Source organism: Stylophora pistillata, chromosome 1, assembly GCF_964205215.1.
Source record: "Stylophora pistillata chromosome 1, jaStyPist1.2, whole genome shotgun sequence".
Taxonomy (NCBI): domain Eukaryota; kingdom Metazoa; phylum Cnidaria; class Anthozoa; order Scleractinia; family Pocilloporidae; genus Stylophora; species Stylophora pistillata.
This window is the reverse complement of record NC_142519.1, coordinates 52,780,005-52,798,282: the sequence shown is the minus strand read 5'-3', so window position 1 is coordinate 52,798,282 and position 18,278 is coordinate 52,780,005. Positions and strand designations below refer to the sequence as shown.

Here is an 18,278-nt window from a genome sequence, read left to right as displayed (position 1 = left end):
TTGAATAAATGCAAACTATGGCTTAGCATTGCTATACTACAAGCCATCTATAAAATATATCATAAGACGTTAAGATTTAATAAAACAAGTCATAAGTAATGCAGTAAATGGTTTGAACCCGGGGGTAACATGTGAAGGTGTAGTCTGATCGTCTGGGCGAGTGTAGTCCTGAGGAGGACTGTTGTCGGTGGTAGTGACTGACGTTTCGACAACCTGTGCGGAAGTCATCATCAGAGTGACTCTGATGATGACTTCCGCACAGGTTGTCGAAACGTCAGTCACTACCACCGACAACAGTCCTTCTCAGGACTACACTCACCCGGACGATCAGACTACACCTTCACAAATCATAAGTAAGATAGCAATATATGGCAACTGATTTAAATTGAATAGTTATGATTCATGGCCTAGCAATGTAATACAACACAGCCGTCTACATGATATCAGCGTTAGATTGAATAAATACGATTTCTGGCTTAACAGTGCCTAAAAACACAGCAGTCTACTTAAAATCTTACCACTTTTAACAACTGACATGTAAGTAAGGGGTGAAAGCAATCTTTTCCTTAGCAGCCTATTAAGTTTGCCTGCTGTTCAGATCAGACTCTATATATTAAAGAACTTCATATGCTGTTACTTTTTTCTACACTTAGCACTAACTGAACTAAAATTCAATCTACATCTGAAATAATTTTATAAAAGACGACTCAAAGGTTAACTGCTTATCAAGGAGAAACCCTTAGAGATTAATGTTACGGGTAACTTTATCTGCCAGTCTTTTGGAATTACCTCTTGAGTTGATAACTTTAAGGCAACTGTATTTTGACGCTATTTACGAAAACTACTGTAGGTAATTACTTAATCAATTCCAAATTAAATTTGTTTCACAAAGAATGCACTCCTCTGAGAGTACAGTGTTACTGATTACACACTCGTTTCTTTTATACCATCGATCGCTTCGTAGAACTGATCAAGGTCGCTATCATCGTCAAACGAGGCCAGCGGTGCTCTTGGAGACTCTCGCCCTGAGGCTGCTGGGAGATTTTCGTGTGCTTTGTTTGTATCTGTTGCATAATAACATGACACAAGGAAAAAAGACGACATTCAGTAACTTGCCCTGTGTTAAATACTTACACTCTGCTCAGACTAATTCATAGCAAGATTGTTATGTAAAGTGGAGCGCCGTGTAATACAACGCAAACCTCGCAAAAGCGCTTCCCGAGAACACTATCTTGTCGCTTTGCGGAAAGAAAAACAGTTCCAAACCTTTCCAATGAGAAAAAAGTTATTTCACTATTCGAGTAAACCGCTCAATGTAGTTCAGCTGGGTAACGAAGGTGACGAAATTGTAGAAACAAAAAATTTGTTTAAGGAAGAGCGAGGAGATGTTGTTCACTATAAGTCCTCCAAATTGATGAAAAATATCTTAATGCATCAGAGTTCTTTTCTTTTTATCAAAGGAAGCAGGGGCTAGAGCTGCTATACATACCCTTATTCGCGGTAAACTGCTCGTCTTCCCCAGCTTCCTCGTCCATGCCATCTTCATCTTGCTTTTCAGATTCTTCGAAGTCCTTTTTTGATTCTTCGTCTTGTTTGTCAAGCTCATCTTCAATGTTATCTTCAACGTGTCCTTTGGATTCTTTGCAGTCGTTTTTCGACTCTTCTTCTTGTTTGTCAGGCTCATCTTCAATGTCATCCTCATGTTTTTCCTCAGATTCTTCTTCTCGTTTTTCAGGTTCGTCTCTCTGCTCTGATTAGCCTTCTTGGTCATCCTCTGGTTTTTCATCCTGTTCAGTCTCATCTCTCTCTCCAGGCTCTTCACGATCGGTCTGCTCTGCGTTTTGCTCATGCTCACTTTGATCTTTAGATCCGTCATCACTGTCATTGCTGTCATCACTCTCTGCTTCTCGATGGATTAGAACTGAAAAGAGAAAAGTTATTAAATAAAAAATGCTCTGTACTACAACTGCTACTTCCTATGAGCTTTCTCTTGACAGTATTTATTAAAACAATAAATTTGATAACAGCTCTTTCAAAAAAAAAACAAATCAAGTTAGTAATCTTCATAAAGTAGTTTTTCCTATAAACATCAGCGACATTTCTTTTGAACTTTACCGGGTAACCTTGGCATTTAAATAAGGCCGACGGCTATTAACGGGCTTTAATTTACGGTCATTTTAAATGTTTTTTTCTTCACCCATCCTGGCCTCCCACTGCAAGGGTTAGTTGGCTCAGAGGCATGAATTTTTCACTCTCTTACCAAAACTAATGGGCGGAACCTCTATTTACACCTCGATCGAGCGACTTTACCCCCATGTTTACTTGAGCCGAATAAATGTTTCATACCTTCTTCGATGACTCGCATTTCCATGCCCTCATCTTGGCCTTTGGAAAACAGTTATAATATTAATCAAGCGTGTTCAAATGGCATTTACCTTCATGATTGTAAATTCAGTGAGCTGATCGGTGTGTCATATCTGAAGCAATAGTCAGCGTCGCCGAAGATAGTATTTTTAAGATAATCATGCAGAAGTGCAATCACCAGAATGTTATGGCGCTGCAATGAAACTTAATCAGATTTCAAGAACTAATGAAATTTGGTGAAACAACCTTGCACGACAAATGCTAAGATCGATTAAAGCTGACATCACAGAGGACCACTCTTAAATATGCAAATCCGCTCAGCAGGACTCTGGTGATGACTTCCCTTCATGCAGGTTGTCTTGATATACCCTCAACCGGGAAAAATCAAAGAAATCAAAATTAACCCTAGGCATTGCTCAAAGTGAGAAATGAATTTCTCATGCCTTTGGTTGTTCGGAAGACAGAGGTTGTACAAAAAATTACTTGATCTAATGTCAATTTTAAGTATATCTTGACGTAAACCTTAGTAGAACAGGTTTGTTTTGAGAAACCGCGTCTTCAACGCACGACAAAATGATGATAGTCCTCATTTCCCAAAAACATGGTTTTCGATAAACGTACCTTCATTGTTTTGATTTCGTCCGCACTTTTCTATCAAATAGCCCAAGAACTGTTGGAATTTAGGACTCAGAATACGTCGTACCTAGATGCAAGGCATCAAGAAGAAAAATAAACAGTCAAAGACTGTATGTGGCCACTGGTGAAGCACAATTTTAATAGTATTAAAAAAGCCAGAAGTGTTATAGTGACGCTAGCACGTAGAGTTGCAGAATATTTGTCTCACATGCTAAACAGAAAACCTGCCTCATCCCACATAATGATAAGTACCCTGTTCCACAAGAGAAAGATGATTCAGCAATATATTCTCCAATTGACATTCAACCAGTACTTAAAAGTAGTAACAAAAAATAGTATTAAAAATAATAATAATAATGCTAACAATGTTAATATATAACAATAATTTAAAGGGGCTAGTTCGAAAGACTTATGGTTTCCAATCCTCTGGACTCCAGCATGCCTATGCTTCTTTTTAATTCGCTTGTCAATTATGAATAATTTTCCTTGTTTATTGCAGTTCCATATTTTGAGGCTCTTTTTTTTTTTTCATGCGTAAAAAGTACTCGGTCGTTCCGCGTCCCAAAATAATCCGCAACTCCGCTGATCCACCGTTCTATTGTTTCTCAGTTCCTCCGTTCCATCATTCTTTTGAAGAACTGAGGGTATCGTATTTCGCAGCTTGCTCGCTTCGCAAATTTAGCAGCTCTTTTCGGCTTAAGTCACTGATTCAAACTTCAAAATGCAACTCTTCACCAAGCAAAAAATCCTCAGAGTGTTCATTATGTACAGATCACATCTATTGAGATATTCCCGCAGAAAAAGTTTGATTTAGATTTAGTGTCCGTGGATGCCCCTGTAAAATTATAATGAGTTGTTTATGGTCAAAAGGTGATATGTTTATGCTGCGTTCTGTTTTTGCGAGGGTTATTTTCTACAGTAAGCTGTTTTCTTATGAAAGATCAAGGACAATCTGAAAATATTCAAATATCAAATACCGCTAAATTTCCTTTGTGGTAAGCGAAATTTTTTGCTTAAACTGGTTCATTTCACATTCTTCACGACATGGAACAAATATTTATGAAAGTATGCTCTAAATTTCAGCTTACCAAAGATATGAGGGTTGCGAGTTAGTACCTGTTTTGTTGATAAAGTGTAGAGAATGGGATTGATGGCAGAGTTAACCGGCAGAACAAAGACTGCGATCCAAACTGCAAGGTCACCAGGTGTACGGAAGGATTTTTCCAAGAGAGACCTCAATCCAATTACCACAATAGGCAGCCAGCAGACACAGTCGGTAAGAACAATGAAGAACACTCTTTTGGCGAGCGAGGCCTCCCTCCTCAGATCGGCTGCCCTTCGCTTGGCTTTCATTTTCCTCTCTCTTTCGGTCCCTTGCTGAGCCAGGCGCCGGTTTGATGTGCAGGACTTGTAGATAATCATGGAATAGGCCACAATGACGAAGAACACAAGGGTAAAGTTTAAACCAACAAACATGGCAACAGAGTACTCCCAGCCCGAGGGCTTATCAGCAGAAAGCTGCAATGGGAGACATACAACTGATCTGCCATAAAAGTGGTGACCTTTTTGGCGACTACCAAAGTAGTCGATGCCCACCGTGGGAATAAATGCAATTAACCCACCAACAATCCAGATAAGGAAACACAGAAGCTGCGTAACCTTGATTGTAAGGGACTTTCCACGATAGGGGAACAGAATATTCTTTACCCGGTCGGCGGATATCAAACAAATCGTCATAACAGACACCTCACTTGACAACACGGCAATGGCACCTGTTATCTGACATGACAAACTTGAACGCCAGTTATAGTCATGCAAGAAATACTGCCCCGCCCAAATGGCATCCATTACACCTATTATGATAAGGTAGATACCCATCAGTCCATCAGATCCGGCCAAATGTATCAACATGATAGACTGTATCTTATTTTTCTTTTTTGTCTCCTTAAACACCAATCGCCACACGATGACAAACACAGCCCCAACCAATGACATAATTCCGACCACCCAGAGACATATCCGGGGGGCTCGATCTCTGAACATAGTTTCACAACTGGCGAAGCTGTCGACATAAGCAAAGTCGCAATCTGCGTCCTCCTTCGTCAAATGGCAACACATCAGGTTGGTGTCTACAGTCCTATGGTTTATAAAAAGAGTTGACATGAATCACAAAAGGGGAAGGAAATAGAACATTTCGATTCTGAATTGAAGACAATGAAAGGGTAATAGCAATACTCTACATGTTGCCTTATTGTATACAGATCAATGAATTTCTCAGTTGAACATCTCCAGACACCATTCCACTGACTTACACTGTTATTAGATTTCTCATGTTCGAGAAGAAACCGGCTGGCAGTTCTCGCATTTCGTTGTAATGGAAGTAACTGCAAATTAAAGGAAAGCGATTCAATTTAACATCACTCGCTAAGTTATAAAGATGCTGCTGTCTTAAGCCCAAGTATTTTCAAGGTTTTGGACTCTCTTCTTTTCCTTTGCTCCACCCAGTTCTCACAACCCCAAAAATTCACCTCTTAACACTTCGTGAGACTCCCTGGGACTCAGAGGGGTGGAAGGAATGGAAGGGTATATCACTATCAATGAGCAAATTTTCGTCAGTTGCGTTGATACCCATACAGTTAGGACCCTGAGTAATGGGAAAAATGGGCATTTTAGAAGACGAGAGAGCAAGTAACCAAGTCACACATATCTGAATGATTCATAATCGAATAATTCGTTACTGAGTACGTAAAACATACCTATTATATGGAAATGTCTATGCATACAATATTACATCGGTAAGCTACTTGACAGGGGACGTTTAATTGAGAGGAAGCCCTCATTTAATTTTCCTGAAAGTTCTTCAGTGGCCAGATCTGATCATGATTGGTTTTAGGAGTGTAAAATTTGCGCGTGACTAATGGTATAAACTATGCATTAATATACAAAGCCCGTCCTTAGCTTTACACTCGTAGAGGTATCTATAGACAACTCGAATAACGTAATTCTCAGCTTGCATGATTTGGCTGACTGGATTACTTGTCCGTAAAAATAGGGGAAGGGACGCTAATCCGAGAGTTAAAGGCATTGTCTCCCTAGAATTTGGAATTCACTCTCCGGGAAGCTTACAATCCCACGTACACCTTGAATAATTGCAGTTGTTTCATACTCACAGGAATCGAATACTTGTCGCGATATCTTTGAATTGCTCGTTGCTCACTGCGCGGATTTTGTTGAAATAAAAGCTCCTGTAAATGACGATAGAAGGAAAGGATAACTCGTTAATGACAGACATGAAAACATGAATTTAGATTAAAAAAAAGAAGGATAATTGATTGTGAGTGAGCACGAGTGACCACGCGTGACTACGCGTTACCAAGAGTGACCACGAGTGACCACGATTGTCTATGAGCGACCACGAATGATCACTTCTTGCCACTAATTACTCGCATGATCAAGAGTAACTACTAAGCAGTAAACAGAGGAAGGAAGGAATGGTGTCATCCTCCTACTTCCCACCACACGAGCCTTTTATCCGGTATCAATAACTCGTCACTCTTCTCCGTCAACTTCTCATTTTTGCTTTTTTGTTGTTTTGTTTTAATCTTTTGTTTTAGATTTTTACGTATTTTTTGTATTTATTGCTCGTTTCCTTTCTATTCATTTCCTTAAGTTCCTTCCTCCTGCCTCTGGGCGGAAACGGGCTCATTATATAACAATTCTTGACAGCGAAGTAGCTCTGGGAACTACCCTTTCAATGAAGGAAGTGATACATTGTTTGCATATGTCAGTCTCTGGGAATATGGTTTATCAACGTTGAAGTCACAAGTTTTTGGATAAAGTCACCTGATGATAATGAAATTATGATGTCAGCCAAATTTATGACCTCTTGCCCTTGATCACGTGTAGCCACTTGTGGTCAATTTTGGTTGTTAATGGTCGCTCGTGGTCGTTCGCTGTCAATCGTGGTCACTCGTGTATAATTTTTGACACAACCTTCTGAAATGACGGAGATGAAGAACATGCGGACGACTGCGCTCTCACAAGACCCCAGTTTTGCAGTGCTTCACTAACTTCGATTAAAACTGCTAATGAGAAATAGACTTACATAGACTGCAGGTTTGTTAAGCCTTTAAAAACTCCACGCGGCAGGTACTGAATATTGTTTTCATAAACAGCCCTTGAACGACAAAGAAGACAAGTAATTATCACCGTGACTTAAAGTACAGAAAACCCTAGTTGCAAACAATCTTCTAATTCCTTTATCGACTCTACCATGTCTTATCACAAAGATATCTTTATAAATTACGTGACGCTGAGAAGAAGATTGCTAAGGATCACTTTAAAAATCAGGTAATGGTAGATAGCGGTTGCCTTGCTTAATTCCAGTATGAGTACGCGCCGATTTATGTATGGGAAAGAATTTCTACATTCTTTTAGTAATTGTCTTATTTTTTTCTGACATGTGAAATCTTGGCAGTGAGATCCGAGTTGGCACTTGCTATCCTGGATGATATAGCAGCTTCAAACTCGAGCAACGTCATACGTGATCCTGGTAACCTCCAAGGTGTTTGAATCTAAGCCAACCAAAGCACACTATTGATTAATTCAACAAAACCTTGAGCAAAAGTGGGTCAGGGAATTAGTCTGCTCACCCTTTGCATCACGCCACGGATACAATTTAAGTTATAATTTAGAAGGTTACTTATTCCTCGAGCATATGTTTTTTTTCTTTCGCAACCGCACATCCTCTGACAGAAAATTTAAATGAACCAAAAAGTAAGACAGCCTCTAATGAACATTGATTTCAGATGATCAGATATCTCGTGTAAGGTCATGAATTTTCACTAGTGCAGAGACATAATTTCCGTTCACCATTCTGTTCATATAAAATTGCTGGGTTTACTTACAGGTCTCTCAATTTGGACAGGCCTTGGAACTGATCCCGTGACAGAGTTACGAGGCTGTTTTTCTCCATGTATCTACGCGATAAATGAAATGCACGAGACGCTCTGTATCACTATTTAACAGAGAATATAAATTTAAATAATTGTTTAGGCTCAGAACTGTTTATCGTCAGGATCAGCTATGATTATTTATAACGTTTATTCACCTCACATAAACGTTCCTTAAATTTTTTTGTGCCTTGTTCTTCAGCAAACTGTTTTACTGCTCGTCAAAGTTGTTCAAAACTTCATTTAAAAGCATCGTCAGACTACTTAAGACTACTTTCACCGGGACGACCACATTTTGATCACATCGCGCTTGCACTGATTGCTCTGACCGCCGGTTAAATAATTGCTTAACGATGGTATTTACCCGGGGTGTACATAGTCGTAAAGCCGGTGTAAAATAGCTAGCCGGTTTTTTGTCTCGTTGATTTTGCGATCAAGTAAAAGCTTGTATTTACATTTCTTACCGAAACACGGAATTCAAAGCTTTTGAACACCCTTTGTTGCTAGAAAAAACCTGAAAATTATAGGCTTTGTGTCCTGATTAACATTCCACCTTTAACTTAGATTTTGAAAAGATTCCCTAATATCTAGCAGACGTTTTTTCGAAGAGATTTTGAAGAGTCATGAACTCAAATGTTTTGTGATAACTATAAACCCACTTGATTAACCGCGTTGCTTTTTTCTTTGTTACGACTTTGAACATCGTCATCGTTATCATATATCGCTTTTTTTCTCATGGGAAGGCGTCAATGAAGTAGTGTGTGGTATTATATTTTGGCATATAAACACTAATGAAATACCTGGCGAGCTTTCGCGCAGAGTGAAAGTAACACGTTATCTTCACAAGTGAAAATACCACTGTTACTAAAGTTCCGTAATAAAGTGCACCTTTTTGGAGCTAAAGGAAAATTATCAGGTTTTTATTGGTGTTCATATAATAAATATTACATGGCCGCTTAGGGATACGAAATCTATCGTCTCGTGTTGAAAAGTATCTTTCGAAACTCGAAGAGAAAGTTCGCATCTTCGCGCGGCCATGCGATATCCTCCACAAGTGCGTTATCTTAACAAATATGATAATTAAGGATTCTTATTTTCTGCATCTATTTTAAAAGTTACTGTATATTTTTCGATTAAAATCCTTAAACTAGCTTTTAATTAGGTCTGAGAATGTTAGAGAAATAATGGGTCAGCACACTGATTCTCTGTTTTTACCCAAAGCTCTCTTTTCATTTCTGTCCATTAAACAAGACACGCACTGAACCAGTTTTTGTTACAAACACAAATCACTTACAACGTTTCTATCTCGGAGAGATTTTTTAGCTTTGGCAAACGCTGAAGTTTGTTATTGGAGAGAAAGCTTAAAAAGAAAAAACAAAAGGAAAAAAGCTGAGAAGCAAGTTAACTGCGTTGGTATTTGAGACTCTCGGAGAGTTTTTTATCCCAAAAGGGACCTCGTGAATTGACATTAAAACTTAACTGTTTATTTTTATTTTAGCTGAGTAGCTAAACCTTTTACTCCTGGACTCGAGAATGTGAAAAAAAGGTGCCATTTGTAGTTCTGCTGTTTAAATGCTCGTTTACATATCATGACAGGAATTCACTTCTCAGTGTTGGTGCATCGAAACTATGAATTCGAACTGCTGCTCATATCGCAAATTAATCTTGTAGCGTTAGGCTGTAATAATTTAAACCTTCCCTGATTGCTTGGCAAAAAACAAAATTAAGTCACAAGTCAAGTGGATAAAAGCGCTAAACGAGACAGTCAATCTCACCTTTTTCATCTATATTTTCTTTTCACTGCTATTGGTGACCACATCCACTAAAGTTAGCATTATATACCGGGGCGGAGAGGTTTCAACCTCTCTCCACTCTGTTATATACTGAGGCTAGTGAAGCGCATGCAGTAGTTTACGTTGATATGTTTATTGTAATAGCATTCTATTTGGAATGGCCGCAATGCAAGGGTTTACTAAAATCTCTTAAAAGAAATGTACGGTTTCACTCGCTGTAAAGGCGTACAAAATGCCACTTACAGCCTTTTCAACCGAGTAAGGTCGCCAAAAACATCTTCCGGAAGACGCTGAATTTTGTTGTTTGACAAATCCCTTTGAGAAAAACTGGTTAGCTAACATTTAAGAACACAAATTTTCCTTGGAAGATGGGAAAGTCCCGCTCCCAAGTATTTCTGTAATGTGAGCCAAATCGGCTAGCTGATAATAGCATGCTAGTAATTATTTTTACTAAATAAGGAAATTGAAAAGCTTTTTAAGCGTCTTTAAAAATATCAATTATGACCAAGAATCTCCAATATGCAGAAACTGGACTCAAAGGACATATTTATTCCATCCTTAAAAATGAGAAACCTTCTGTTACGACAATAATGGGAGGGAGACCTTTCATTGTATTATGACATCTATCATTCAAATAACACTTTACTCAGTAATTTCCAAATGAGCAAACTCTGTACGAGAAAGGTAGAAATGAGCGATATTCTCAACTGGTTTGGATCACCATGTATGAATGTTAACACTGACCTGTAACGGTTTTTTTTTTTTTTGTACATAGAAAAGTCCTACTTACAGTACTTTCAGTTTAGTATTACTGCTTAGTATCTCTCGTGGCAAACTCTGCAACTGATTGTAGGACAAGTCCCTGAAGAAACGTGTTGGGAGAATGAGATGATTGCCAGCGAGAAAAAAAAACAAGCAAACATTTAGTTAATAAACTACATTTCCAAGGGCTATGTGGAACTCTGTCATTTCTGTCTTGGATGACCTTTTTTCTGCCGAGTTTCTTATCTTATAGAGCTTAGGCAGAAGTAGTCATTAATCAGTTTTAGTAATCAGTTGTAATAATCTTTGAAAACTTGAGAACTCCCTCTCTGAGAAACATTCAAATTTCCCTGTCCAATTTTTTTGGGTTTTTGTTACGTTCGATGAATAGATACACTTTATTCGATGGTTTAACAAAGTTGTAAGGCAGACGGATGATTTCCGAGTTGCGTAGTATTTATTTTCATTTTAGCGAGGAAAGATGCAAGCTTTGCGTATAATGTTTGCTTGTCGAATAAGGGAGAAAGTGGATTCAGTTGGCTATAAATCGAAATTTTTTTTCTATTGGATTAGCTTTGCACAATTGTTTACAGAAGTGAGCGCCAGCAAGCTGGTGAAGTCGTCTGGACACACCCAATGTCACGTGACCCAGAGCAAAAAACGACCCAATGCATATGTCATTATTAAATTTACGATTTGATTTTTTTAAGTCTCCTTTCATTATGCAAAATTACAAGCAGGCATTTTGAGTTAGCATGAAAACGCACAAAATGAGAGCAAAAATGTGTCAACAAGTTTTTTTAAGGGTAATTTCTCTGTTTTGTTTTTTTTTTTAGAATTCGTCAAACCCGTGTCTCCGTTTCAATAAAGATATATTCTCGTTTTATTTAATGCAAAGGAAGAAAGTGCAACTTTTCGTTTTCGAGAGTGGTCCCGTTTTTGTCTACAACTGAAGTAAAACTTCATTGTGACATTCTCTAACTTTGGAACGTCCTGTTTATGAACTACTGACACAAAACTGATCAAACTCCATGTCAGACTGGTTAACTAGTGGCTCCCATAAATAAATCAAGAACGAGAGGTGTATAAAACCATATTTTGAACTGCTTGAGAGCAATAGATCACAAATGCAATACAGAGGAAAGAAATATTAACGTTGACGAAGAATTTTTGAAAACAAATCACAAAATTTATACTTACACCTCCTCTAATGTGGACATCCCTTGAAGAATGTTTCGAGGCAGCTTTTCCAGCTGATTACCTCTCAACCGCCTACATATAAAAAGCGATAAGAAAGATCCCATTGTACGAAAGATGCTTCAAACTTAGGGCAGAGATTTTCTGATTATATTATTGTACCTAGGATATCCACATCATAAACGCTTTCCCTATTTTTGGCTTGATTTTCTAGTTTTCAAGTCTGTATTCGAGAGCAAAGTTTCATCATATCTTCGCTTTTAGTTCCGGGATATCGTTGCAGTTTTCCTACCTTCGAATACGATCATCGTTTAGTACGCGTTAAAGAATAAATGTGGAAAACATTTTCTCGAAGAGAGCCCTGAACCCTTTGTTTATGTTTCGCAGGTCATTGTCAGCCTTGCTATGGTGTTTGCGCAGTTTATTTTCGAACACGGCGCCGGGGATTTTAACCCGGTTTTTTAAAGGTTACTATTCGTTTCTTAATTTTTAGCTCTAGCCATCAAATATACTACAACTGATTTTTGTCAAGCAGCATAGCGTTTCCAAAAACCTTCTGGTCCATCTGAAGTAATCTTGTGCATGCTGAGGAAGTAACGTGCCACTGGACACTACTCCAACTAAATTAGCATCGATAATTTATTGATAGAACCATTGCGTTAAACACCTTTCTTTGTCCTCTTGATCGACTCTTAGTAAGATATATGAGCCCGCAGGATACAGCAGTATTGTGCCTTTCAAATGATCGTACTGTGTAACTTGTTCGAGTTTTCCATGCCAAACTGTTTTTTAATTTCTGTAGTGCTAGTCATGTTCAGGTATTTCTAAATGTGTTGCACAAACAAAGTAATTAGCACCTTCGCACAAGCACCTAGAAATGCGCACTCACAAACACGTAACTACCTTATCAGCACCCGTAGATACGATCTATATAAATCTGAAAACGTTACGCCGTTAAATAATTACACTTTGGATACAAAACTAAACGTTTTCAATTGAAATCATGTTCACACTGCTGCAGGCACATGCGATCACGTCAGAAACAGAAGAGAGCAAGGAAATTCCCAAATGTTTGCTTCAAAAGGTGTCAAGTAATTGCTACTCACAAATATTTCAACATATCTTGCCCTGTGAAGAGATCTTCAGATAAGTTTTTTAAGTTGTTGTTTCCCAGCCACCTGTAAAACGCATAAAAGTTAAATAGCATTAGCATTTGAAAAAAATTTTCATTCCTTGTACGGACTAGAATTTGTAAGAGGTCCAACTTTTTGCCTAACTACAGGTTTGTTCTAGAACTCACATCTACATGTACTCAATATTATGACGGCTTGAACAACTCTAATTTTGTCTACCGGAACAATGATTGGCGCGTAAGTATACTCATTCGTTGCTGTTCTTGAGTCTAGCAGGTCATACCTTCATAATCTTCCTATTAGGGTACCTTCAACTAAGGCATGTCTACGTATATTTTATTGTCATCTTTCAATTATTAGATAAAAATCGTTTTTCAGTAAGCCTGCGCGACAAATTGCACTCGGTAATGATAAATCTTGATAGACAGAGGAACATCAACACCTTTAACCTGAGTTGAGCGTGGAATAATGTTTCTTATAAAATAGATGTCTAAGTTATAGGCCATTCTTATGTCATCCAAAGTAAAAGATAGGATGTTTGTAAGTCGTGCCTTTTTCCCCCTAGCTGTTAATTATTTTGTTAAAGAGGATTTGTACAAGTGCCTGATGTTTGTCAAATTAAGTGGTTTGCTAGTACTTAATCCTATCATCAAAACAAATTAAAAAAGGTTCGATTCAGTCGTGGGTGAGATTCAGTTTTAAATAAAACGATCATGTAGGAAGAGGATCCACTCCAAGTCAGTGGCAGTCAGCTATATTAAGCCTCAGAGCGAATAACTTACAGATCAGTTAACTTGTAGCGCTTGAACAGATCACTTGGTAGAGTCTCCAGTTTGTTGAAGTCCAGAGTTCTGTATAAAAATATACAGTCTTTCATTGTTCAGTCGGGAGTGTGGGATTTTATTTTGATTTTGTCCACAAATGTAAACAGACAGGCTGTGGTTGCACACTAAAGTTAACATTGAAAGTCAAAAATAAAATGTTTGAACAAAAGCTTGCACGTTTCTAAACAATGTACGTGTGCAATTTCAACGAGCCATTGCAGTCAGTGCTCACTGATTTAAAAAGAAGGAAGATTGAAATGAATTTCTAATCAGTCTAACCATGTTACAGAGAACACTCAGTTTGACGGTCAACATTACTTATCAATAATAAATGAGCGTGACAAAATTTTAAGTATATCAAGTTGATCTGCTCTATCATATCAAACCTCGCCTATTGTTATGGTATGATTTGTTTTCGGGCAATGGCCCTATTGTTTACACCGGATGGTTTAAATCGTGCTTAGCAGGCATCGAGTTCGGGCAAGAACTTTTTGGTGTAACAATTTTTGCCTCGGGGTAGTATCCTTGAGAATTTATGTAGCCCAAGAAATTTGAAGAAAGAAATAGTATGGGAGAGGGAGAAGTGATTGTTTGCCACCAAACAATGCGCTGATTTCACAGCTTCTGTTGTTAGGACCACTTTATTTTTCGTCTTTTCTAACTTGTTCAGTTTATTTGGGTTTTTGGTATTTGAAGAAGAATCAGAATGCATTAGATCCCCTGGAAATGAAAACTCCTGTTATACCACAAACTAAACATCCTAAATAAATACTGCAAGGAAACCGTCGTTTACCACAATGCAGCTGAGGAAGGGTTCATAGCCTTCCAGCTTAATATCATAAGTTGACATCAATGGTAATAAAATGCAATATAAACCTTGAATTATTTTTTTAGAACAAAAATCGAGAAGGAGACGTCCTTTTGGTTATTCTAGAAGGTGCCGAAGTGTACAGGAAATTTATTTTTGCACTCTCACTTTTCTAATAGGACTCTACATCTTTCTGGAGTTTTTGAAAGTTTTTTATGAATTCGCTCTAGATTGGAAGAATCAAACTGATTCAAAATAAGTCTTGAAGCTGTAATTTATGACTGGAAGTAAGATGAATGCAAAAACGAGCTACGTCTCAGGCTCAGTGAATCGTCTAAAAACCTGTTTATTTCCTTTTCTTGGAATCCTTCAAAATCAATTAAAAGCGCTAGCTGTTTTTGAACTGCCTTTGCCCTCCCATCAAAAACTTTAGATGCTTTTACTATTATAATGCGCGTCTTTCTTCAGTGGCAAGAACCGTTCAAAATTTGAATGATCAATGTTCAGTTTGTTTTTGCAGGAAGTTTAGATCAGTTTAAAAATGAGAATGTATTAACAAAAAATTAGTTATGTAGGTCAGAGAGCTGACAAAGTTACCAGCAGTTACCAATTCTTTAATTGGAGGTATGTAAGGCTACACTGAGCATACTTCGGTCGCTGCCAGTTCCAATTCATGAATCTTTCCCAGTGTGGAGACCGCAACTGAATATGTAAAGTCATCGTAATTCCTTTTCAATCATTTTGTGGTTTAAGAATTAGCAGTAAATTCAAATCAAAGTTGCTCAAATTTTCTTAGAATTTACAATACAAAGTTATTCACTTTTCCAGTCATTATCTCGGAGGACGATATGTTGCAAGATATATTTTAGAACGTTAGATTTGGTAGAATTACTGATGGAAAACTGCATAAGACTCCAAAACCACAGAACTTACAGGTTTCTAAATTCTTTCCCCTCCCTATATGTACGTGGTAACTGGTCAGAGGACAAGTTCTTTATGTTGTTGTTGTTCAGGAAACTGCATTGGAAAAATGGAAACACAAGATAGGGTTGTTGAAAAGCAAATAGGCTAACAGATTGATTTCCTTTTGTGCTGTCATTGTAAACTTGAAAGGTAACAAGAAATGTGACAACATCAGACATCTTTCTTAACATTTCGTGAAACAGGAATTATCCAGTGCTCCTGATAAAATTTTTCTTATATAAAGAAGTCGACGATTGGACCGCAGAATACATGGCTAATCCTCTCGACGAAAGGAGGCTGAAGGGAATCCATTTTCAGAATGCTTCCTTAAGATGAAAAAATAGCCTCTCTTTTTACACAATAACTGCCGCACACAGTTTCTATTTACTTCTCTGTTTCAAAAAGCTCTCTTTCTATTAATGTTTGTAACTCTATATAACATATGCCAACAGAAAATGAGATCCTTATCTCGATATCTTTACATAAACTTTTAATTAGGTGCCTGAGCAGCTCAGCGAGGGAAACAGACTATATGAAATGGACTAGATTCCATTTACAATAGAAATTTGCTGAACAAAAGTCTGTCGAATAGTATCTGGACAAACTGAAAATAGACTGATTGGTGGTTTGAATTCAATTTTATTCAGTTGGGAACAGATTGCTCGCCAGGCTTCCGTCGGCTTGAAACTTAAGGAATCAATGCGGGGTAAAGACCTGTTCGATTCAAAGAGGATCATTCCCATACAATCATAAAGCATGTCGAAGTTGCCAAAAAAGACGAGAGGCGGGGGGGGGGGCGGACTTGACTGTCCCTCTACGATATCTGTCCCATCAAAATATCAAAATGTCGATAGACATGTCTTGCAAGTTGATGTTTCGAATTGTCTTTATGCTTGCTTCATAGTTAAGGGTTGATGTGGTGTTAAACCAAGAAAAGGGATGGGAAAAGTATCAAAATCTTGAGGCTGCACAACGCTGCATGTTTTCAAGAACTTACATCCCAACTGGCGGTGTATGACGTTCAAGTAAAAGTGGAAGATCTGAAACAGCTTTATCGCGCAGTCACTTTATAATCCTTTCTGTTTACCCAAAAACAGTTATTTCTATACAAATCAGGAGAATAGAGCTAGATAAGGTGGGAAAATGATCAGCAGCCCCATATCAAGCGAAAAAAACATTTCACTCACAGTTCTAGAAGATTATAGTTCTCAAAGAAGGCTCCTGAAGGTAGGTGTTCGAGTTGATTATACGACAAGTCGCTACAAAAAAGTAAACAAGGAATATCCAAGTTAGAAGATATGAAAGATATAAGAGAAAAGACTGAAGAACATCATCCTTTAAAAATAATTTTTAGATATCATGGAATTACATTTACAACTTCGGGAACAAGGCTGCCTACGAAGTTTGAATGCGCGAGACTGTAATGCACAAAAATTGAGGAACAGAAGATGGTCAATTAATCGAATTGATGGGAGTGGATTCATTACAATAAAGTTAATGAGGGCAATAAGGGTAAAGAATGATGCTGCGCTGGCTGTGATTTAGTTAAAATGGGGCGATATCGCTGAAGTGCTAGTTGCTGAGGTTTACCGCTCTACAAGCTACCTAAAGGTAGATTGAAAGCCTCTGCCAGCTTAAAAGGTCACCCAATATACGTGGCATGGCATGCTTCACCACCTGTTCATTCCCGCACCAGTCAGTTGACTTTGGATCGCCCATGAGTCCCGGTAAGTTAGTTGGGATAAAAAGTTTACTATTCAGAAACATCATCACACGTTTTCGAGATAGTTCATTTGGTACAAATTTTACCGCTTACAGCTTGAATTACTGATTTAGCTTTTATTTTCAGCGAACTAAGCCTAGGATGGCAGCGCTAAATGTCACATTGAAAGAGATGATGTATTCTGAAATCATTTAGTTGTCAAAACTGGTCTTTTGGAATGACCGGGTGCTCAAATCGCTAGTGGTGATTGATTCAAAGCGAAGGAAAGTCGTGCTGAGAACTGAACCCAGTCAAGAGAGGATAACGTGTCGCCCCTTGCCCCATTTAATAGATACTGAGGAGTCTTGTGTGGATTGTCAAGATGGGAGTTAATTAGATGAAAAAAATTAGAATTATGGCGGCTTATTCCGTTCGCTCTATTTAACTTGCCATTAATCAGATAAGCGTGACAAATTCAAATACGTCGAAGACTTACTCTAAACAAGGCACTCTGTAACTTGAAACGTCAGGAGAGAAAGCACAGAATAAGAAATCTAAGCAGATCATCGCTCGTTGCTGATCTTGTGACACTCTAGGTGCTAATTAAATCATTCCAAATATACGCCGACTCCAATAACTTCCTTCTTCGCTGAAAGATTTACTGCTAATTCCGGCGGAGCTGCTTGAGTTTACTAATCCTTTCAAAAACATGACTTAAGGAGTCCACACTCGAGATATCAGCATGCACTCAGCAACTTGTCTAAAACTGCGTTTTCCTCGCTCTGTTACCCTCAGCATCTAAATTATGACATTTCTGTCTTTGGTGATCAAGAGGGCTTACTACAGTATTCAGCACGTAGCAACATAATCGCACAAAAGTCATGCGGGTGATCGGTGGGCCACCTGAACAAGATGGCGTCCGAAATGTTCATTCAATCAATTTTTTTAGTCACTTAGGAAAACTATTGTGATTCAGCATTCCAGAACAACGACCAGGCTCTCACACGTGTAACCTCGAGCACATAGTTCGTAATGCACGCACATATATTGCAGGCTTTTTCTTCGAAGAGCATGCAGAAGGGTGTATTCTCAAAATAAAGGTCATACGAAAATCGGAAGAGACTTCACGAGTCCGAGTATCAAG

The 18,278-nt window shown here is 38.2% G+C and overlaps 1 protein-coding gene across 1 annotated transcript; it reads right to left on the bottom strand.

The window, feature by feature from the left end:
- Positions 1-1,486: 1,486 nt before the first annotated feature.
- Positions 1,487-5,668, bottom strand: LOC111319284 (G protein-coupled receptor GRL101). The gene is made up of 6 exons (XM_088749621.1): positions 5,529-5,668; positions 5,313-5,384; positions 4,117-5,137; positions 2,986-3,067; positions 2,347-2,385; positions 1,487-1,921 (listed from the first exon to the last, which is right to left on the bottom strand). Exons 1-6 carry the CDS (start codon positions 5,666-5,668, stop codon positions 1,755-1,757), a joined length of 1,521 nt encoding a protein of 506 aa, XP_088605747.1. The 3' UTR covers positions 1,487-1,754.
- Between the last annotated feature and the right edge of the window lie 12,610 nt (positions 5,669-18,278).